At 40.6% G+C, this 24,132-nt stretch overlaps 1 protein-coding gene and 1 long non-coding RNA gene across 2 annotated transcripts in view; one reads left to right on the forward strand and one right to left on the reverse strand.

The window, feature by feature from the left end:
* Positions 1–24,132, reverse strand: part of pear1 (platelet endothelial aggregation receptor 1) — a 69,175-nt gene that overhangs the window by 19,276 nt on the left and 25,767 nt on the right. Inside the window, exons 2-8 of the mRNA XM_074652775.1 lie at positions 18,357–18,467; positions 16,114–16,215; positions 15,915–16,015; positions 9,162–9,254; positions 3,361–3,607; positions 547–649; positions 30–166 (exon numbers count right to left, since the gene is read on the reverse strand). Of these exons, the coding sequence (XP_074508876.1) occupies positions 30–166; positions 547–649; positions 3,361–3,607; positions 9,162–9,254; positions 15,915–16,015; positions 16,114–16,215; positions 18,357–18,463 (890 nt within the window). The 5' untranslated portion in view covers positions 18,464–18,467. The remainder of the gene's footprint in view (positions 1–29; positions 167–546; positions 650–3,360; positions 3,608–9,161; positions 9,255–15,914; positions 16,016–16,113; positions 16,216–18,356; positions 18,468–24,132) is intronic.
* On the forward strand, positions 3,476–14,276 carry LOC141778491 (uncharacterized). Its single transcript, XR_012596086.1, has 3 exons — positions 3,476–3,614; positions 12,217–12,293; positions 14,151–14,276. It is a non-coding gene; the product is annotated as an uncharacterized LOC141778491 (long non-coding RNA).

Genomic DNA, 24,132 nt, shown 5'->3' on the forward strand with positions numbered 1-24,132 from the left:
GTCAAAAGCAGCCACGTAAAACACTTTACCTGTTACCAGTGAAACCTTTAGCACACTGGCACTGTCCAGTTTCGGGGTCACATTTGCCCCTGTTGTGGCAGACACACTCGTCAGCACAGTTTTGTCCAAACCTTCCCTCTGAACATCGCTCCGTGCAAACCGCACCCTGCAGAGTAATAAGAAAAAAAATACAATGATGAGGCGGCAGAAAGAAATGCCGAGTAAATACAGATGCATCATCGCAAAAACTGGAATGAGACACCAACATTGAAACTGAAAATAAATGGTGAGTTTGCTCTCTGATGGGATCACAATCACTTCTCTTCTCATGCATGTCTTCCAAAGACACATTAGTGGAAAACTTTGCTTGCAAGTCTCCAGAGAGGACAGGTTGCTTTCAAAATGTCTTTGGAAATAAGTCAGAGACTGTTTGTCCAAAGTTTGGAGCCAGCTGGAATATAACACATGTGGCTAATTCAACATCTGGCAATCTCCACAGATAATATGAAGGTTAGCGTCAGTGCAAGCTTTCACTTGAAAACGTACCGTCCATCCAGGTGGGCAATCGCAGATCCCTTTGCCTTTACAGATACCTCCATTCTGGCAGGAACATCGTGCCTGGCATTTTCTGTGACACGCCTTCTCACAGCTGGGGGGGAGTGGGAGGATGGAGTCGATGTTAGTAACAACTTAATGGACCACTTTTGTCAAAAACACTCCATTTGTCCTCCTGGGACATTCCTGAGGACTTAAGTTAAGGTCTTGTTACCGCAATGGACAAAATAAGTTGTTTTTAAGAAATTGGTTATTCAAGCATCAGCATAAAGAGGTGTAAAGTTACTATGTACATTAACTCAAGTACTGTACTAAAGTACAATTTTGAGGTTGTTTAACTTTACTTGAATATTTCCTTTTACTGCTACTTCATACTTCTACTCCGCTGAAATTAAAAGGCAAGTATTGTACTTTTAAGTCATTTTTTACTAATAACTTTAGTCACTGGTTACTTTGCAGATTCAGATTAATAATCCAAAATGCAATCAATCAATACATTATGATGTATTATTATAGATTAAGATAAGACTTTATTGATCCCTGGGGGAAATTCATAGTACATAAAGTACCAGCTGGAACATTAAATTGACGCACACAATAATGCATCAATAATTATGATACAATATTATAATAAACATTATTCTCAAATGTAACATTCCGCATAATGAGTACTTTTATTTTTGTTACTTTAAATACATTTTGATGCTGATACTTTTGTACTTTTACTAAACTTAACTTTACCTTTACTTTTTCTTCTCAGCTTCAAAATTTTGAAATCGTGTAACTCTTTAGCAGTTCAATACAGACATATCAGGCTTTTTCACATGCATATTGTTAACACAGGTTTAACATGAGCCCATGAGCTATACGATTCACACAGTGGGCTACCTCCGGGTCTGAAAAGTGAAGCCAATGCGGAAGCGCTTTAAACCTGCATTCTTTCTAACAGCCAGCAGGGGGCGACTCCTCTGGTTGCAAAAATAAGTCATTGTATAGAAGTCTATGAGATAATGAGCCTACTTCTCACTTGATTTATTACCTCATAAACATTGTAAACATGAGTTTATGGTCTCAATCGCTAGTTTCAAGTCTTCTTCAACACAGCATGATGTTCATTTAGTAAATTATGGTCCCATTTACTACCCATTTGCTACCTTGTGATTGACAGGTTAATCCGTTGTCCGGTCTGGGAGTTGTCTGTGTTTTCGTCTTACGACTTTAACCCTTTCACAGTGTGTTTTCAGTTCTAGAAAGTTAATTAACCTGAGTGTGAGAAGTGACCTTTTTGGTCGCCTGAAAATGTCTTATTCAGCGTTCGGTTGTACTTAGCTCCACCCTCTCGTATAACTTCTGGTTGCAAAATATCAAGAAGGCGACGGCCAAAATGCCGAACTCGAGGCTTCAAAACGGCAGTCCACAAACCAATGGGTGACGTCACGGCTACTACATCCATTTCTTATATGCAGTCTATGGATTCACACTGCACTTCTACTAGCCCCGGGTTGAATATCCGCTGGAACACGTGACTAATGTTTACATTCTTGAATGACTCTTAAAAAGATTGGACAACAAAAACGTAACGCAAATCCCATTGTTCACTTTAGCCCTGTTTCACACTGTCAAATCTTAGCCCCGTGTTTAGTTGATTTTTAGAGGGTAACCACGCAAAGTTGAGGCTAACCCTGCTCCGGATCAGGGCCAGCAAGCCCTATGCTAAAGCCAGGGTTAGCCCACTTTGGATTGTGCCAGTGTGAAAGCTTTCTTAGCCCCAGGCTAACAGCTCATTTAGCCTGGGGCTACGTGCAGTGTGAAAAGCCCTTTCAATGACCTTATAGACAGCATTGAGCAGTTCCTACAGCCCTGTTATTATATGCTCCTGAACTACTCTGAAGGAAAAGAGTAGAGAAAGGAGAGAGCAATAAAATATAACAGTAGCTCTCTGATTACTATAAGACTTGGCATTTCAACAGCGTTGTGGGAATCATCAGCGCGGTTGGAACGTGTCTTCGACCAATCAGATTACTTGGCTGAAACTACCTGTAGTACAATTCAATGTTGGGATATTAGATTTTCTAAATACACTCTTGAGGTGAAATAATATGGACGGATTTCAAATATACATAACTCATCAAGTAGCTTTATCCAATAATCAGTGTTGCCAAGACCCCATTCTTATTCAGCTCAAAGTGGTGTGTTGTGTGTTCACATTGGCAGTATAAAAGTTTCCACTCATATTTAGTGGGGAAGAATTTTCATTGCTTACTCATCCTCAGGGGCATCTAAAAACAGGGCGTAGCAGATGACTCATGGGTAATAGTGAAGGGTCGTTTTTCCGTCTTTAAAATGTAGCAAATAACTTGGTAAGAACTGACAGATCTGCGTCTGACAGACCTCCTGAGAAAATTAAAATAATTAAGTCAAGTGTAATGAAGTGATGTTTAATGAAGTGAGGTATCAAGTGTCTCCTAAATGAAATAATTAACTATACATCTCTGAAAATGGCTCATACCAAAAAGGACATTGTGTAAATCTTTAGCTACGTTAGCGGCATGACTTTATGGTGGGTTTGGTTCAGATTTAAATATCTCAACAATTATTGGATGAATTGCCATGAACTTTTGTACAGACATTCATGGTTCCCAGAGGATGCATCCTACTGACTTTGATGATCTCTTGATTTTGACCATTTATGTTCATCTCAGGATGAATCGGAATAACAATTTGGTGATCCCCTGACTTTTTGTAATGAATATCCTATTATGCAAGGCTACAATTTAATATATATATAAAATTTTGTGCACTTACAAAGTTCCAGTGAATCCTTCCCGACATACACACTCTCCGGTTGTTTTATTGCAGGATCCTCCGGTCCCACACTTGCACCTCTGCAGACAGCCCTTCCCGAAGGTGCCTGCTGGACAGGACTCCTCGCAGTAGCGTCCTATGAACCCCGGAAGACACTGACAAGTCCCCTTGACGGGATCGCAGAGAGCTCCGTTCTCACACTTGCACGGCTGACTGCATCCTGATCCCCACTGTTTGTCATCGCAGGCTGAAAGGTAACAGGACGAACTGTTATTTATTGATTATGAAGAATTATGAAGATATTGAAACACAACCTCTCATTCTTCTGGTTTGTTTATGCAAAATTATCTTTTAAAAAAACATATTGTGACTTAAAACTTTTGGTTTATGGGATTTGCTTTGTTTTTTTGTTTAACCTCAATCTCCGAATTTGAAATTTCATGATTCTGTTTACAGAATTCAGTTAAAAACAAGATTAATCTCATTTATCTACCCGAGGAAAATGGATCCAATGAGACTCAAACACTACCATCTTTACATCGAGCAGCTCCTCACTTCTTTAAAAACGTATTTACCCAGAAAAGGTTTTATTTTTTTTCAGTACCGCCACTACTCGTGCAGTTAAACAGCTCTCACTATTCTCACCAGGGAGGTTCTCACTTTCATTGCCCACATTTTCCAACGATTCAAACCAGTCAGCTTCCAGTAATACGCCTCCTACTCTAAACACTGAGTCAAACCTACTCTGCAATGCTGGAAATGAAATAAAAACACTGAGGCAAAATAAAATTACTGATGATTATTGTAACTTGCAGACGGCGCATGTATGATCATTTTGTGTCAGTTTTGTTTTTCCTCATTCAGTTTCCCTCCCATACACTGTGGTGTACGCTCACAGTCATATATGATGTCATGAAAAACAAATAAACAGAAACAAATCGGATTAAATTCAACAACACAGAGACGCAGAACAGAACAGAAATGAGAGGGGAAGCTTGGGGGATGACATAAAGTACTGACTCTTGCACACATTACTGTTGATCTCCCTCATGCTTCCACATCCAAATCTCCCCCTTTAGCCCTGGAGTGTTATATTACCAACGAATAATTTCAAATTGGCAGGGAGATTTGCATGGAGCTCAAAAAGACGGACGAGTTTTAAATGGTTAATTTTTACAGAAGCCAGAGGATCGGCTCCGGGGGGTGGGGTGGGTTCACACAAGGTTTGGATTTCAATTCACGATGAAGAGATCTCAGTCCACTGGGTCGCGTTATGAGATCCCAGATTGGTAATGGGTGCGTTCTTCAAATTTCTCATCAATACCTTCGACCGTCTCGGACACCATCGAGAAAATGTGATATCCAATAGCACTGACGTAACACATGGCTGGGCGTCAGTTATCTTCTCTCGAGCTAAAAACAATTCCAATAATTTCATGCTGACCTCTGAATCATGTTTCTTTATGTGAGCAGCAGGCCAGAGCTACACGTCATATGTGTGCATGTTCCCAGTCCCCCCCCCTACCTTTTGCCTCTGCTGCACATATTCCCTTCCACAGCATTGAAAAGTACAAGGACTGCTTTGACAGAAATTACACAGAGGGTAGAGTAGAGCCAAATTTGGGCTGGAGCAAAGCGTGCTGCCATGGACTGTAGTGTTTATTGCACTAACGCGGAGCAGGACCCTTTCCTCTTTTTGTTTAAATGAATCATACCTTCACTTGTTCTCCTGTGTGGGCATTGGAGAGGAGCTCTGCCGGAGTCATGTTGACTAATGAGAAACTCAGCTGGAGCAGCGATTTATGTTTACACAGACATTCTCCAGGACAGCAGGGGAGATTTACTGAAGGGAGTCTGCAGGAGTATCGGCATAAGAACTGAGAGGATGATACACGCAGACGGTACTTGAGTGAATGGGTGAAATTCACAAGATTGGACGTGCAATTTTTGAGCAACCAGTTGGCAGAGTCCAAGCCCTCCAGTGACGGAAACTCATGTGTTCGTTTATGTTTATCACAGTGGGCTGACTCCGGGTCTGAGAAGTGAAGCCAATACTGAAGTGCCTTAAATCTGCATTCTTTCTAACAGCCAGCAGGGGGCGACTCCTCTGGTTGCAGAAAGAAGTCTGATTGTATAGAAGACTATGAGAAAATGATCCTACTTCTCATCTGATTTATTACCTCAGTAAACATTGTAAACATGAGTTTATAGTCTCAATCGCTAGTTTCAAGTCTTCTTCAATACAGCATGATGTTCATTTAGTAAATTATGGTCCCATTTAGAGTCAAATAGACCATAAAGCAGGGGATGCTTTAGGACATGGCTACCTTGTGATTGACAGGTCGCTACCACGGCGTTGTCTGTTCTTGGAGTGTTTTTGTCTTACAACTTTAACCCTCTCACAATCTGTTTTCAGTTCATGAAAGTTAATTATGACCTTTTTGGTCGCCTGAAAATGTCTTATTCAGCATTCGGTTGTACTTAGCTCCACCCTCTCGTGTCACTTCTGGTTGCAAAAAGACAAGATGGCAAAAGATGACAAGACTTCAAACGGCAGTCCACAAACCAACGGGTGACGTCACGGTGACTACGTCCACTTCTTATACTGTATACAGTCTGTGGTCTATCTGCATGTAAACATACGTCCTCCAGTGCAAGGCTTTCTCAAACAGTGTTGCTGAGTTTGTTTACCTTCACCGTAGCTTAAGTGAGTCTAACTTTGATTTAACTATTGTAACGACAAGCACAGATAAGCCCAACATTGCCAGACGTTTGACATGAAAGTAGCATTCATGGCCAATTTTCCTTCTAAGCGTTTAAATCTGTGCATGATAGTTTGATTATTTATCACAGTGATACAACAAAACAGTGTGACGACCACACAGACTCACTGAACTTCTGAACTTGTGATCTAAGGTCTTGATCTCAATGAGACTAATGAGATCTCAATGAGACTAAATAATAAAAGCTGTGATGGAGATATGAATATTTATCCATACAGATTATCCTTAACATGACATCTGTAGTGATATAAATCAGTTATCTGTAATACTGCGTGCATGTACAGTAAACCCACTGATTGACACACACACTTCAGAACTGGCATCTCTTGGCTGTCTGTTATTAGGAATGCACACTGGTATGGTGGGAAAATTCTTCCTTTTCCCCTGAGAATTGCTCAAGCGGTGGTTTGCGTTTTGCTTGCGTACAAAGTCCACATAATCTCCTGGATATGTTGCTGCTCATTTTTTGATTCCAGCTCTTTGTGTCCTTCTATCAAAATCTGCTCTGAAACGGGGCTTACACTACGTAAAGCATTAAATACTTTGACATGACATTTTGTAGCTCCCAATGAGCCACATTCCTGCTTTTCTCTTACCTCAATCATCGTCATTGTCACCATGTTCCCATTTTTCATTCTCTCCCACGCCTCCACTATTTTTGTCTGAGTACATTTACTCAAGTACTGTACTTAAGTACAAATTAAAGGTACTTGTACTTTACTTTACTTGAGTGTTTCCATTTTATGCCACTTTAAACTTCTACCTCACCACATCTCAGAGGGGAAATATTGTATTTTTTACGCCAGTACATTACCCTTCCTTTCCAGTGAAAACCATGTATCTCCCAATTTGGTGATTCTGAATTTGAGTTTTTCTAATAAACCAAAGGATTAAATGTTCCTTTATGTGTTGAGTAAATTCTCCTACTTCTTAAACTAAATAAAGTCTTTGGAAAATGCATCATCACAAAGCTGAAAACGGGGCTGTTTTTCTGACACCATGAAAAGTTGACTTTGTAGAGATGTTTGGTTCTCACAGGACAGCAACGCTACAAACATTTGATGATCTTATAGAATATGATGCTGTAGATTAAACTAACCAACAGTATATAAAGAAGTTAAAACATCTACAGCAGTAAAATACAACATAATGTAGCTTCATCATCATCATATAAAACACTGACAGGGAACATTTTACTGCACAATGAGTACTTTTACTTTTAATAATTTAAGCACATTATGCTGATAATACTTCCATACTTTTACTTAAGGTTTTGAATGCAGGACTTTTACTTGTAGTGAAGTATTTCCACAATGTGGTATTGGTACTATTACTTAAAGAGGACGTATAATGCTCATTTTCAGGTGCATACTTGTATTTTGGGTTTCTACTAGAACATGTTTACCTGTTTTAATGTTCGGAGAGCTGTCTAAGCCACTCTGTTGTGATTGGTCAACCGAACCAAACTCTTTGGACTTCGCTCCAAACAAGTCGTTATGCAAATGTGTTACTTAGTGACATCACCATGTTACGGAAGAAAATGAAGTTTAGGGTAGTTCAGGAGCAGTTTTTCTGTGTGGAAGAGTTACTCCCTTTGGCGTGGACTTTGGGCTTTGTAACTTTGCAGACCTTTTACAGGCATAACAAACTATATAACACACTAAAGGAAAGGGAAAAGCACACAAGTATAATAGGTCCCCTTTAAAGGATCTGAATACTTCTTCCACTGCTTTTTGTCACTTTCTTTCATGTATAGAATAAGGAATATTGAGTATACTTCTCCCTCCCCTCTTCTTTTCTCCATATTCATGGGCAAACAGTCCTAAAAGTCTTCAGTATGAAAACCTCAGTCCCCTCTCCTCTTTCCCATACTTAGATAGCTCAACACACAGGCATCCAGGAAGTGTCAGGGCTCATTCTGCCAAAAAGACTCCATTATAGGACGATACGGTGGAGCCAAGGCTGGAGGAGGAGGAGGACGAGGAGGAGGAGGAGGAGTGGAAGGAGCAGAGTGAAAGCAAAGGAAGAAAATTTCAGTGAGGGTTGGAGGAGGGAGGGAGTGTAAGGAGAGACGGAGAGAACTGGGCCATGCAAGAGAGAGGGGTAACATTTTCCATTTCCCCTTCCCATCATCCCCCTGTCAAGACATCAACCACTACCAGTTAAAGCTAATTCCCTCTCTCTGCAGAGGAGTAAGGGGGGAAAATGGAGGAGGAGTGCTGTGTACTATTGACCCAGCTGACTGCGTTGAAACGGGCTGAAGGTAGTGGAAAAACTTGATTTCAGCGAGGGGGACAGCAGCCCCGCGAAATGTGGTTCTGGTTTCACACTCCACGTTGTTTGGACGATCACATTTAAGGAGATTTCAGAGAAGACAAACTGGGTTAGACTCACTGTTCTGAGTTGGTGCCTTGAATAGCTATTATATAACCATTTCTGCTGACTTTAGTTTTGTAAAAGAAGTCATAGCGGGTAGAAGGAGCAGGTTTAAGGTCTGTTTCTTTAATAAACGGTGGCTACTTTCAGTATGTCACTCATAACTTATTGCTTTCATGCTATCATGAGTATGACTTTGTCAGAAGTTTCACTTTTATTACACTTGATTGTTTTGACTTTAGAGGACTCTCATCGACTTTAATTAGAAGGGCTGCCTTAAAAGTTGAGTTATTGTTATTAATTTTTGAAAAGTAACTGAGTGAGAGTTGGAGGTGCAGCTCCTCCTGGTCCAGTAAACTGCTTTCTGGACTGTGGCTGACATTAATGACTCATTGCTGTGGATGTGGTAATGCTCCCTTGCTGTTTCCATTGGAAAGGCCTCCTGTGTGTGATGGATGGGTATATGTGAAGATCAGCCAATTGACTAATGGCCTGTTGTCATTTCCTCTTGTGTATGTCAATTTTATTTGTGTGTGTGCACCTGAAGAGAGAGGGGAAGAAAGAAAGTGATGGGAGGAAAAGTAAATAAGAGAGAGGGAGAGAGAGGAAATGTCTGAGCGAAGGGAAAAAGCTGATTCATACCGCTGGAACAGTCGTCGCCTCGCCAGCCTCCCTCACACTGGCAACGGTCTGGAGCGACACATCGACCGTGGACACACTCCTTGGTGCAGCGAGCTGTTGATGAGAAAACGCACTTTATAACAGACCCGGCTTTGTGGAGAATAGTCAATGCAGCACCAAGGCACTTTAATTTGTCTGGTGTATCGACACACAGCACAATAATACCTCTTTCACACCAATGACCAGGGTCGGACCAGAGTTATCTGACCCATGTTCAACTCTTTTTTTGTCAATTCAAACCAAGCCAGCACGGGTTAATCCCTGCTCATGGCAATTCAGACACGATCTGGGTCACAACCCGGTTAATGCATACCAATAACCTCAGGTGCTGGAAATAGTCGGGGGGGTTTACACATCTGGAGGACTACAGAGAGGGGTTATGATAGTGGCATCATCAATGTGTGCAAAAAAGTAAAATGTCACAGAATTATGCATGTTTTTCGGATGTTATTTAACACTTATAATATTGATATAATCACTAAAACATAGTAACACTTGAATTGTCTGTGTTCAGACTCTCTTCTTTTGTCCTTTTTTCAACAAGTCCTCCAAATTCAAAGACAAAATACATTGTCGCTCTATAGAACAACGTCCCCTGACTCCCTCCTGCAGCTGCTAGAGGGCTTTCTCACTTATGTCGCTTTGGGGCACTTAAATGATTGATGCCACTCCTTTTTTCACTATGTTTGGTCAGGTTTGCGTTCATAATACTACCACTTAGTTGTGCGACTGCTTTTAGTTATGTATTGTTACATCTTTGTTTGTGTGTTAACTAGTTTCCACATAGTCTCAGTTGCAGCACGCGGTGTTCAGGTTCAGGTTACAGCTGGCTCAAGTTTGTAGGAGGTGTGTCCTGTGCAACTGATCCTAGTGTAGCTATTTGTTATTGTGAAAAATAAAGATACTGTTACTGCTTTTTTAAACAAGTTATCCATCACTAATCGGGCAAAGCTCACTAGCATAACCAACACTGCTGCCAGGATAATTGGTCTCCCCACACCCAACCTCACAGAGCTAAACAACAAAGCCGTTGCACGCATTGCAATCTCAATAGCACAGGACATCACACACCCACTCAATCACGACCTCACCATAATGCCCCGCTCCGGGCGCTGGTACAGAACACTGAGGTGCAATAGGGCTCGCTTTGGGAAAAGCCTGATACCTGCAGTCATAGCCGCCTTAAACAACAGGCGTTGCTGAATAGGCCTGAGTGTGTACTGCTGTCCGTTTTTGGCCATACCTCAAGAATTCATATACTAATTATGACAATTTCACACAAATGTCTTAACAGGATGAAATGATGAAGTGAGGACATTTTGGATTGATAGGGATGTAAACTGCAACTTGACTGGTTGGTGGAGGCTTATATGTGGATATACATTTTTTTTTGTTTTTTTTTACCAAATCCTACTTTTTATTTTTTATTTGTTTTGATTATCTTAAAGGGACTGTTTGTAATCATCAAAAATTGCTTGTTAACAGCAACACCTGTGGCCGTTAAGTCAAGTTAAGAAAGTCAGCATCCTGTTGCTCGGGCTCGCGCTTGTGCTCTCAACACAGTGAGGCGACACACGTCAGCTAAAACCACAATATCACTCTATATTTCAGCTGCTTGGCAGTAATGTTAGCTGACCAGACGAAGGTCTCTCCATGAATCAATGCTGATCCTAGTGTTGGCTTTTCCTGCTTCAGCCTCCCGACCGCGGCCGGAGGGAACAGGGGAGACACCGGAGTTTTGGTCGGAGACAATAACGTTTCTCTCTGCAGAGCCCCGTCACTTCACAAGACACGGGAAACCTCTGTTGGTCTGGAGGAGCTGCAGCAGTTATTTCTGCACAAACGCCCACTGTACATTCACTAGATATGTGTGTAGTGTGCGCGCATGCACGTGAGCATGGAGCTTAAGAGCGAGATTGAGCGCGGTGTGTGACTGAAGGCAAGCAGGCAGAGTAGCAGAGGAGCAGAGTACAGCAGAGACTCCGGCCCTGGAGACCAAAGCTACGTCTCCCCCGCGTCCTCCGACCGCGGCCAACACTGTTTAACAGACGGGCTTCACTAGATATAACTTTGGGGTTTTGGTGCTTCCGTGTAGTTTGTGTTGGAGTCTGAGTCTGAACAGCGTAGCCACACGTGAGCGCGCATGGGACACCGACCTGGATTGATTTATACGTGGAAGAAGTTACAAACAGTCCCTTTAACTCCACAATTTTTCCATGTACACACTGGTAAGTGCAGAAGTACCCGCTGGGGTAGAAGAATCCCTGATTGGGAATCACTTGTATAGGACATATAAACCTATCAGTATTATCACAGAAGTTTATCAGACCAGTAAGAAAATCAATCAAACACTTTGAAAAATCACTTAATCAACTTGGTATCTGCCAGTATACGTTTTAAAATATGATTTTCAAATAACTTGGATGTCACTATTATTACTTTTTTGTAACATCCCCAAGGTAGCCTACTCATTTTGTGTGTGCTGTTTGTGTAATGTGTGTATGTGTGCTCTTTCAAACGTGAAACTCTTTGTATAAGACGAGCTACGGAAATGATAAATTCTTATTATTAAAGACCACACGTGTTCTATTTCAAAAGTGCACCATTTCAAGGGTGTTTTTTTATTCAATTAAAAATCTATTCAACTGAATTGCATTCTTTCCCTCTAAATTCGTTCCACCCATCGTAAACAGTGTGTGAGCTGCCAGCTCGACAGCTGGGCTCAGCTGTACAATTGAAAGCACCAGCGTTAGAAGGCAATTAATACTGTCAAGGAGCCTCCTCTTAGAAAGTCGGCCTTTGAGTTGTGTTCCTGCCAGCATCATAAATGCTTCTGCTATTAATTAAGTTAATTCAAACATGCATTTATGACTAAGACTAATAATTCTGCCAGAGATCTCTTCATTTTTTTGATACACTAGACAAGTGTTTTCTCATCACTCTGAGGACCGCGTGCTGTATTTTGCACACTCTTTTCAATAAACTATAATTTAACTGATTATTTTCTCCTCTCTAGTTGAAGGTGTGTGAATACTGGAGGCTGGAGATTTGGGGGGATCTAAGACAATGCTAACATGTCATCAAATGAAGGAGGTAAGCATAATTATATCTAATTATATTTATTTAGAAAATAAAAAACACTTTACATAAGTGGGTCTAGGAGGAGTCATAGACGACGCGTTCAAAGCAGAGATATTTCAATTATAAAGCTTCAAACAGCAATCAGTGGGCTCCAATCTTTGCTTTTCTGATGTCAGTCAAATCAAAGGCTTTTGTGTTTGGCTACAAAAGAAAACACTACACACACACATGCAAGACCGCTGTGAAAGGTGGCTCAACAGCAAGCGGCCAAAAATGCCCGTTATCTCCGCTGAATGAAAACATTTATCTCCAAAATGACAGTTTTTGAAGCACGAAGCACAGAAACCTTGTCATTACCATCATGCACTTCTGAGATCATCCAGTGATGTATGAGAAGGTTTGTAAGGCTAAGGTAGAATTTTCTCAAATCGTGCGGCCGTGTATGGTTCCACTTTATTTATATGTGTCACCACCCGCTGTCGGGAATAACAGTGTTTCAGTAAACTGTTGACAGCTGCATCAGTTTGGTATTTTCAGATGACAACAGTGAACTATTTATTTTTAACTGCTGTACCCAAACATTTATTGTATAATACTACCTTAATTTGACTTTATGGTAAAGTACTTAAGGCAGAGAGGGTTCAGAAAGGATACGGCACACTGAGAGTCAGTTTCCTGTATCTGTGTTTCGCCACTGCCCCACCCCTTTAGGAGTCCTGAGTCTATTAACCTCAATAGGAGAAGTGAATGCAGATTATGACCGATTCTTTCACACCATTGTCACCAAAGAAAATATTGGAACCGTTTTTCAGAAGCCACATATCTTCCGAACATTCTGACACTAAAATGGGATTTTTCAGACGGACGGATCAGGACAAAATTAACTTTGTTTGAGACCTTTCTCTGTCTCAGCAACACATTCTTATGAGATCTGGCAACTAACGCTCGCTAACACCCTAGCTATCTAATTTCCGTAATGCTAAATATGGCTGTGGGGAGAGTTGTGCCGCCCGACTAGACGGAAGTGCTACTCCTTGGCGTGGCGCACTGCTCAAAATTGTCGCCGAGCACTGCGCTCAAAGTTCAGATTATTTCAACTTTGACCTCGGTTGCCGCTAACCTTTCAAAGCGCAACCAATGAGAACAGCTGTTGTTGTTGCCTAGAAACAGTGAGTGGTGTTCCTTTAGCATCGATGTCATATTATACTTGCGCTGAGCTTTGCCTCTGCAAGACTCTGCGCCCTACCTCGCGGTGAGCAAAAGGCAAATTTCATGTATCATGTAAAGGCAGCTTTTCTCCATAAATAAGTCATCTGACATCTAACAGTCCCTCGTGTTTTGTGTAACCTTGATTTATGTAATAGAAGGCTTCAACTTGAGGCACACTGGCCCTGGTGTTGTCGTCAAGCTGAGAGAGTTTGCCCACTGATGATATTGTTCATATGATGCCGTTTGTGTTGTTCTAGCCTGAGCTGTGCAGGCAGCGGTGGCACGCCTCTGAACTCATCAGTAGCAGATGCTTAAGTGATGAAATAATAGCTGCTGAAATCCTTAAAAATGAAAATTATGAAGGAGGGTTTTCATGGTGTCAGCAACACACTGTTTAGTTAAGTTTCAAATTCCAGCTTGTACAGCCAGTATCAGCATGAGAAGCCCCAGTACCCATAATTGTGGTAATTCCAGTGTCATGTGCGTCTCATATTGACTATGCATGATTGCATGGAAAAAAATACATTTTGGTATTGTGTTGGATTACTACCAATACTATTCATCCAACATCAGGTTACTTTGTTTATTCAGGTTCCCTTTTAAATGTCTATTTTACTGCATTACAAAAATGTTTCAAGCCCAATTTGGTTCTTTTTTCAGTTACGGAGGAATCAGACGGACTCAAGTCTGGCCCTTAAAGGCTCTGAACAGCCACACAGGTGTTTTCAGTTCACCTCTGCTCGGGACTCTGTGGGCATGTATAGACTGTAATTGATTGACATCTTCTTGAGTCTTTGTTGCACCTTAGGGTGGGACAAATTAGGTGACTTATCTTATTTTTTCTGTTCGGAGAAAATCAAGAGAAAAATGTAAGATAAGTTTAACACAGTGTTTCTGCATGAGGGAGGCCCTGTGTTAGTTTACAATGTACTACTGAAGTTATTCACTCATGGGTGGGACCAGGGGCGTCGCAACCACTGAGGTCATGTCCTCAGTATTTTTCCTGGGATTTTGAGCTTTTTAGGAGACGTGTACGTTCTATAAATAAACTCTTTGAGGACATTTCACAGGCTGATTCCAGTATCTTTCATCTATATATTTGTATTTGACGACTTTTAGGTCAACAATAAAAAACTTGATAAATTAAGATTGCTATAAGTGATCACAATAACTTTGTTATTTTGAACTTCTATTCTTAAAATAGCCTCTGATGCATTTACAGGAATGTTTATTAATGTGCACTGTCCCTGTTAAATCAAACAATAAATAAATTCAGCATTTCGTCATCAGAAATAAATTCCTAGCGGAGAGGGCTTTGGAACTAAATGTAGATGCTTTAGATGTTCATGCTGGGAAATATGAAAAATTCAAATAATTATTTAAGAACAAATAATTAAAAAAGAAATTAAAACATTGCACAGACTTTATTTTTGGTGGTCAAAATCCTCCGAGGGATGGAATTTGGGGGGTTTACTTGGACTCATTATAATAATAATAATAATAATAATAATAATAATAATAATAATAATAATAATAATAATAATAATAATAATAATAATAAAAACTCAAAGACATTTTACACGGATAAAAAGATCATAAAACAAGGACATCATAAAAAAATATATAAAACACAATATTAATCATACATTAAAAGCAGTTCTAAAAAGGTGAGTTTTGATTTGTGATTTGAATGTGGACAGGTTAATAACCTCATAACCTCAGTTTTCTAAAATCCTGTGTGGGATAAGACTATTATTCAATGACACACATCTTAATGTGCTTTGTATTTCTGTACCTCTGTACAAAGAGACAATTTGGGCTTGAAACTTTTGGAACTTTGACATCTTAATGGGAACATTCAACAGTACTCCAGTCCTTGGGAAGATGAAATTAAACAACATTAAACTATTAAAAATAAACTGAAATAATCAAATGAATATAGTAAACATTCAGATTGTTTATCTGGCTTTTTAAGTTCTCTATAAGGTAAATATAAAATAAAACCACAGATTAAAACCTCTCTGAGCTCTGACTACATCTTGCCAAAACGTTTATTCTTCTTCTCCATTGTCTCAGTGCTAAACTACAATTACCGCCTCACGGTTGTACGCCTCCACCAACCAGTCAAGTGGCAGTTTACGTCCATTTCTGTCCAAAATGTCATCACTTCATTGTTTTATCATGTCAGACATTTGTGTGAAATTGTCATAATTAGCATATGAATTCTTCACAAGGTCACAGTGACCTTTGGCCTCCAAAAGTGGACGTTGCCAAATGGTGAAATTCCCCCCAGGCGTTCCTGAGTATGTACGGACAGATTGACGGACAACCCGTAAACATAATAAACTGGCCACAGCTGTCGCCGGCGTGGAGGCATAAAAAGTAAGCAGGCGAGTAGTTTAAAAGGTTTCCTTAATTACTTACGGACACATTTGTCTCTGCTCTCGTAATAGCCTGGACAGCACTGGTATCTCTTGCGGTAGTCCGTCTTCACCGCCTGCCTGTAGGCCGTCTTGTAGGTGATCCTGAAACAATAACACAGTCAGACAGGACACTTTGACCCTCCGCTGACAGGAACAGGAAGTCAGCCCCGACAGGAAATGAGTCATTGTGCTGATGTTACCTGTGGCGCATGCATCTGTAGGAGGTCCGCGGGTCGGAGCAGGGCTCCTCCGTCACGTGGTCGTAAGGATGCGAGTAGGACTCTTTCACTGAGGTGGTGAAGCTGAAAAGCAGAACATCACACATACAGTACATCATTGAAGAAATGCAAAAGCTAATCAGCTCTATTAGTTTAATGTTTGAACAAGGACCATCTTATTAGCATGAAAAGGGAGGATTTGTTTTAGGCATGTCAGCGGTGTCGTGGCTCTGGGGACGGCAAATTCAGTCGGTCGGTCCACCACTTTGATCCCAACTTTTAGATGGATTAACAATTTTGAACAGTCATGGTCCCGATTAATAGTCCCTGTCAACAATTAATCAATATAGTTAATCATCAGAAAGTTAATCAGCCTCTACTTTGATAATCTGTTTAATCATTTTAGTCAGTTTTTTAAGCAAAAATGTGAAACATTTGCTGGTTCCAGCTTTCTCAAATGTGATGATTTGATGCTTTTCTTTGTCATATACGATAGTAAACTGAATATATTTGGGTTTTGGACTGGTGGTCAAATAAAACAAGCAATTAATACACCCCCTTGACATGTGAGAATAATTATTACATTCATTTAAACTATTTTCTGATGTTTTATACATAAAGCAATTAATCGAGAAAATAATCTGCAGATTCATCAATCATGAAAATAATTGTTTGTTGCAGCCCTACATGTAGATGAGTCCTTGATGAATCCTATGACTGTGGTGATCCCTGTGGCTCAAAATACATTACAGTCACATCAATACTTATATCAGTTGTACTTAATTAATCCACTTTTTAGAAATTGTGCAAATTCATAAAATGTAACAGAATAAGCTCAGATGAAAATGAAAAGCCGATCTGTGCTACTAAAACATGTTCTTTTCTTGGATTTAGGTGAACTGTTGCAAGTGATTTGAAAGCTATGGATTTGTGTAATAAGCTATGTGTATGTCTCTGGTTGGAAAATAGCAGAGGTGGGACCAAGTCATTGTTTTGCAAATCACAAGTAAGTCTCAAGTCTTTGCACTCAAGTCCCAAGTCAGTGCACTGAAACAGAATAGAAATAACAGCTAGGAACAATAGTGACCAACAATAAAATAAGAATACTATAATAAAAGTAAAAATAAAAAATATCTATATACAAGTCAAGTGTTCTGGAAGTTGTAAACAATTCAAATAGTGCAAAAAAATAAAAATATTGGATGGATATACATAGACTGGCAGTAACAGATGATATGTACATATTACAATATGTACATAGTGTGACAGTTGATATGTACATAAAAAATGTGCATTTAAGACTGTATTATAATCTTTAACTCTCTATTGATGTTAGAGAGTTATTGACAGAGACTGATTAGGTGTTCATCAGAGTGACGGCCTGAGGGAAGAAACTGTCCTTGAGTCAAATCCCAAGTCTGTTATTTTCTAACCGCATATTTGCAAACAGCAGTTTTTGTTGACGGCCACATAGTTTTATGATCTTATCTTGGTATCTGTTTTTTAAACTGGCTCACAGTAACGTAACGTTAGTTCTTCATGGTTCTCTCCTACAATTTGATTGGATGCGTGGAGTTAAGTGTCGACTTGCTGGGAATGAAAAACGTTAAGTTGATTGAGGAGGGAAGGGAAATTATTTGATTCATGGCAAACTTTGAATCTTTCAGCTTGAGGGACGGTATATCAAGTATTTTCAAGTCAAAAGGCTCAAGTCCAAGTGAGTCATGAGTCACTGGTGTTAAAGTCCGAGTCGAGTTGCAAGTCTTTTTTTGATTTTGTCAAGTCTAAAGTCATCAAGTTTGTGACTCAAGTCTGACTTTAATTGTAGTCATGTGACTCAAGTCCACACCTCTGGAAAATAGCAATGGCCACTAATGCTGGTGGTGGTTTTAAATTTAGATTTTGGTGACTGTGATAATTTACACTGGGCAGGTAACCAACCATCAGTTTCTATTCTGCAAACCAATTTCTGTGGTGAAGCAGCAAAAGTGGCGAAAGAGAAAGTGTCCCGTCTCTACAAGTATAAAACACAATGATGCTGTTTTCTTTATTTCTTAAAGTTTTCTTTGTCATTTATGTGATGAGTGAATGTCTGAACCAACCGCTCATGAATCCTGTTAAAACCATAAACTTAACAGAAATATGTATGCAGCACTGTTTGAGATGTTTAATTGGATATAACAACAGTGACGTGTATTTGTTTGTCAAAGTGAAACAGGCCTCACCTCTCCCACAGGCTGCACACATTGGGGTCTTTTGGGTTCAGGGAGTAGCTCAGACCAATCAGGAAGCTCAACAGCAGCAGGACGGCGGAGCTCTGCAGAGTCGGCATGGTCCTGAGGGGAAAAAACGACAGACATTTACAAAAACTCAAACATCTCAGCAAGAACGGCACCGGGCCAAAACATATTCCTTTTTGTTATTAGGGGGGAAAAAACAGAAGACGGAGACAATAAAAGCAGCATTTGTACGATGCAAAGCAATCTGGTTCTGCAACAAAAACGTATGTTTTGTTTAGGGCATGCTGAAGAGGTGATGGACATTTCTGAGGTTGTTTATTTGGATTTCAATATGGAAATAGTCCACCTCGTTTACATGCCTTAATATGCCATTTGAAAAACAAAAATCCAAACAAAAGTAGTATAGATTTATTTTTGTCGATTAGTCATTTTTCATGCTGAATTACTTATTTCCAAGAAACTTTTGAGCACATCTCTGTTAAACAAGATTTAAAGTGGTGCTTTTGTGTGATTCTTTGTGGAGAAGCTTAGTTTTATAGATCTGTTGATTAGTCGACAAAATCGTATCAAGGCCTTTACACCGGCGACATTTTGTTTCGTGCAATTATTGCACGTCAATATATTTTTTGGAGCTGTTGTTTTTGTTATGAGTACTTTCACACAGAACGCGAATATTACGCGGCGAAAAAGCAACGTAATTGTTTTCCTGAACAAGTCAATTTTTCCTGATCTTTCACACTGCGAATAAAGGCATCAACCAGTCACGTTGAGCGGAACGAGTTGCACCTTATGAAACAATAACATGGAGACTCTGTAGTACGAACCAGGACGGCAAACTTTATTGCATCTTTCAACCTCGACAAAGGCAGCGCAGACCAGAGTCCACTCCTTCCGTTCTTACCTTTCACAATAAAAGCCCTAACCTATAATATTTGCATTGTCGTGTCAAGTGTTGTTATGGTGTCATTTATTCGTCACGCCCCCGGTGTGTAAAGGTCAGGGACAGCCTAGCTTTTTTACTGAGTGACAAATCTGAGCAGCCTTGAAACAGCAATAACTCTGTAGCACTCTGTCAGGCAAACCTGCAGTGGAAAATGTTGCACACGCAGATGGAAAAACAAAAGTTCCATTCCTGCTCTCAACTAGAGATTTACATTCATTGTTTTTGTTTTTCATTTACTACAATTAACATTTCACAGCGTGGCGGATAGGAAGATTCATTGAAAGCTGGTTCTCGGTATACCTATAAATTGTGGTTGAGATTTAACCTCTGACTGTTAAAGAGTTTATTAAACGCTCAGCAGAGGTGAGGCAAAGAGCCAGATTTTAAAGCGTAAGGCTGTCTGCTCCCCGCCGAGCCCAACGCCGTCTCAACAGGGTACATAAAACACAGGCGTCGGGAGACAACCTGACAGCAGACAGGATAGATGGGGTAGAATGAGAGCATAAGTAAGAAAGAAAAGGAGAGAGACAGGGATCAGAGTCAAGAAATGTGACTCCCAACATCATCCTGACCCCTATCAATCAGTGCTGCCGTGAGGCCTCCACGCTCCTCTGCTGTCCCCTCCGCACTCCGGCAGCATCTGGATCCGATCAGTGCATCGGCCCAAGAGAGAGCGCCTCGGCACGGGGACCCTGTTGGGCTCTCAGGGATCAAGAGGGAGGCATTTTTTCCCCCGTTTTTGTCCCAACAAATATCCCATGGAAATGAACATTAGTTCAGCAGGCCAGTGGTGTGAGCCCTCTGGTAAAAGCATCGTGGGAATTCAACGGCATTTCTAGAAAACGGGAACGTCATGTTGACATAGGCTCAGTCAAGCCTGTTCCTCTCTGTTTTCTCAACAAGTCCCGTCTGACAGAATCACTGTACCAAAGCTTCTTCTGTCATCTACTCAGGGCCTCGGGGAGATTTCTATGTTGGGACAGTGACATTGTATAGCCAACGATCAAGAATATCTTCTTCATGAACAAAACATCTCAGATCTCAGAAGGAGTAACAACAAAAGTGTCTCTTACTGTTAAAACTAAAGTCCCTCCTCAAGAATCTTTAATGAAATCTCACAGATTGTGTCTTTTGAACCAAAATGTTACCCTACGAAAGATTTCAGTCAAGTAAGATGAACTTAAAATCAAATCAACAGTCACCAGCCTGCTAGCAGCTCTGTGAGGATGTACTGCTGCTTTGTCAGGCAACAAAACCACTTAGTTAGGTTTAGGAAAAAACGACATGGTTGGGCTTAAAACAAACACGTTTTGTAAAGTAAAAATGAAACTTAATGTTGTGAATACAGGACATAAACATACAGCTGATTGTGAAGTGAAAGTTAAACTTAACGCACGGGACACAAACAGCGGTCTCCTGGTGAAAGCCTTTTGTTTGTTTTGCCTATCCATCTCCAATCCTGCCCATCCTGTGTGTCTCTTTTCGCTCTTTAAACTACGTCATCACGCTCTCGGAGCACTTTATTGGAGCGTTTAATATTGCAGCGGATGGGCAGTTTCTCATACAGGTGCTAAAGGGTAACTTGTGTGGCGGTATCACACACGGACGGCTGTGACAAAGCACTGGTATTTGACGCCCTGGGAATGATGGGAATGTCATAAGTTGTGCAGGTATTTGATCATAAACTAAAGTGACAAATTCAAATTTTGACCTGATGATGGTGCCAGAAGAAAAGTCACCAAATCACCAAAGTTATTATAATTAATCATAACGGGGACATTCATGTCTGAACCAAATTTCACAGCAATCCACTCAAATAATCTAAATAATATATTTTACTAAAAAAAAAACATCTTGTTGGCTCTAGTGGAAAAGTCAGGGGGATCATCAAAGTCAGTAGGATTCATCCCCTGGAGATCATGAATGTCTACAAAATAGAATGGAAATCCATCCAATAGAGATATTTAAAGGTACAGTGTGTAGGATTTGGCGACATCTAGTGGTGTGGTTGCAGATTGCAACCAACTGATTATCCCTCTGCTCACTCCTCCCTTTCCAAGACAGCGGTAACGTGAGCCGCCGAGTCCAAAACCGTGGTAACGCTGTTCAACTCGCTCAGAGGCCATCCTTACCATAATAACACTACTTTAGGAGCAACGGAAGTCAGACGGTAGCTGACGGTACCACGGTTTTGCAGGTTTCAGGTGATTATACACTAATTAAAACATAGTTATAAATGTTATATTCTAGTTCTGCTAATAGATCCCCTGAAATGCTACACACTGTTCCTTTAAGTCTGAACCAAAACTACAACTTGTTTCTCTCATTTTTGATGCACACACACCTAAAAAAGATTTGCCTTTGGCTTTTCTTAAAAATGAGCATGGATTCTCCAACGCAGATTGTCTTTTTCTGAATTGTATTATTTTTACCTGACTGCCGTCACACAAATAGGTTAGCAAAAGTTAAGTTTAGGTGACTAAAACTTCTAAAACTAAGATTTATTGGTTAAGTGGTAAGGTTAAGTAAGATAAACTAAAAAGTAAATCTGTAAGAAAACTATGATTTACAGATTTGACCCTGGTTTCTGGCAGTAGTTTCGACTGCATCATTTCACCGTCAAACTGCTTTCTCGCCCTGTCTCCTTCATGCCATCTATCTGTGGTGGAGAAACATATTTCTCTCACTTTTCATGCACATATTTGCATTTTAAGTCACTGCACAGGAACTTTGGGGAAATTTCCCAAGATGAGGAAAAGATTTGCCTGTGGCTTGGTGAATAATACATGCCTCTAATAGTGCCAAGGTCAGCGGTTCAATTCCCATCAGAGCCAATTCATGTACATTTATAAAATGTGATCTTTATGGTGCTTTGCAGAAGAAAAAAAACCCATCAGAAAATATGGATTATTTATGTGTTTGTAGAAGCAGTCCACCATAAACACCTCCGCAATCAATCAAAGGCTCATTTAACAGATTTACGTCTACGTTAACTCTATCCAGTGGCTGGTTATCACCGCTGGAGATTTGGCATGGGGAGGGCTGCAGCATGAATCAGTGTGCTTCTGCTAAACTGCCTCTTACTACTCTCCTACCCACCGTCAGGAGTTAATTCACTCGCTGGCACAAACGCTAACGCCTCAGAAATCTGTACCACAAAAACAGAATTTTATGAGAACAGGCATATGGCTTTTATTAAGAGGAGTCATCAACTTCACCAGCCACTTCATTGGACTGGGGGTAAATATTTTTCATTACCTTCTTTTCATTTTAATTGTGCTTCATTAGAGAAAGGCTTCAAACCGCATGGGAATTTTTAAGCGCTGAGAAAGAGAGCTTAATGAGTGCAGACGGAGTTGTTTTGAAGTGGAACTCGGACGCTGTTTGCATTGCATGTTTGGGTTACCTACAGTGGGGAGGGGAGGGCAGGTAGACGTCTGGAGCTCCAGGTGGTAGTATCATCATCTGGAAACCGGACGCTTCAAGGAGGCTGCCCTGCGTTTTAGTGAAATAAAGGAGGGCACGTCCTCTAAAAATTGAGTTTTACATGAAACTCCACCACAACTGTGGACTGATTGATTCTCCCCTTTTCCTCCTTTTCACATAATAGCCTTCTGCTCCATTACATTCAGCCATAAGCTATCATTATTTCCTTTGAGCTTTTTCCAAACTGCAGCTCTGAACCTTCTCACTCGGACAAGCTTGGCTACGCGGCAGAAAAACACAAGTAGCATGATGTATCGCGATAGTTTTTCCGTTCAGTTTTGATGAATTTAGCGAGCAGCTAACTGGCAGTAATGCATGCACACATTCACACTTCACATCCACAGGTCAAAGATCAGTTAAAACCACAACAGTAGAGGTTGCTCCAGCATATTTTGATCTTGTTTGTAATGAAAAAAACAGGCAATCTCATCCAGTGCAAAGAAACTTTCATGTGGCTCTATAAACCAGTACAAAATAGGCGAAACACCACACACACACACACACACACACACACACACACACACACACACACACGCATGTTCACATAACGTCTGACACCCACTACACAGTTTGTAACTCTTTCAAGGACCGATCAAGTGTTGTCATGTTCTGGAGACATTACACACACACACACACACACACACACACACACACACACACATCAAATGAGTCCCATACGCTGAATCCAGTTCAGAGAGAAACTATTTTTAGTATCTGAGAACATTTTGCTAATTCACTGAGCTTCTCTTGACTGACTCATACCGTCAAGGCCCAAAGCGGCAGCCCACGCGTACATGCATCGTACCAACTGAGGAATGCTGCGAGCTGTTTAAGAGCCCCGCAATGCTCTTAACAGAACCGCACAGGGGCTTCAGTGAAAACAAAGCCCAAATGAAAACAGATGCACTGCTTTTATATTAATCTCGCCAGACACTCGTACCCATGTTATGACCGTATTCTGCTTCAATCAAGGGCCCTTCAGTGCTGACAGCTAGAAAATTATTTTGATTTCGGTTTTATGCAAGAGAGCCGTTTTCTTGACAGATGAATATTCCCATCGGCCATGTTCGCATTAGTTGTTGGTCAGGACAGAGGCTACACCCATGTAGAAACAGGACCTCCTTCTCTAATGGTATTATAAACAGCATGAAGTAACAACAACCTCTTGAAGGAACAGTTTGACATTTTGTGAAAGAGTTATTGATACCACTACGCCCATGTCTGTTCATTAAATATGTAGCTGGAGCCAGGAGACGGTTAAACGTATCCTCTACTAATAGGTTCAGGAAAGATCAACTTGGTTAGGTCTAGGCAACAAAACCCTTTAGATAG

This window comes from Sebastes fasciatus, chromosome 12 (genome assembly GCF_043250625.1).
Source record: "Sebastes fasciatus isolate fSebFas1 chromosome 12, fSebFas1.pri, whole genome shotgun sequence".
Taxonomy (NCBI): domain Eukaryota; kingdom Metazoa; phylum Chordata; class Actinopteri; order Perciformes; family Sebastidae; genus Sebastes; species Sebastes fasciatus.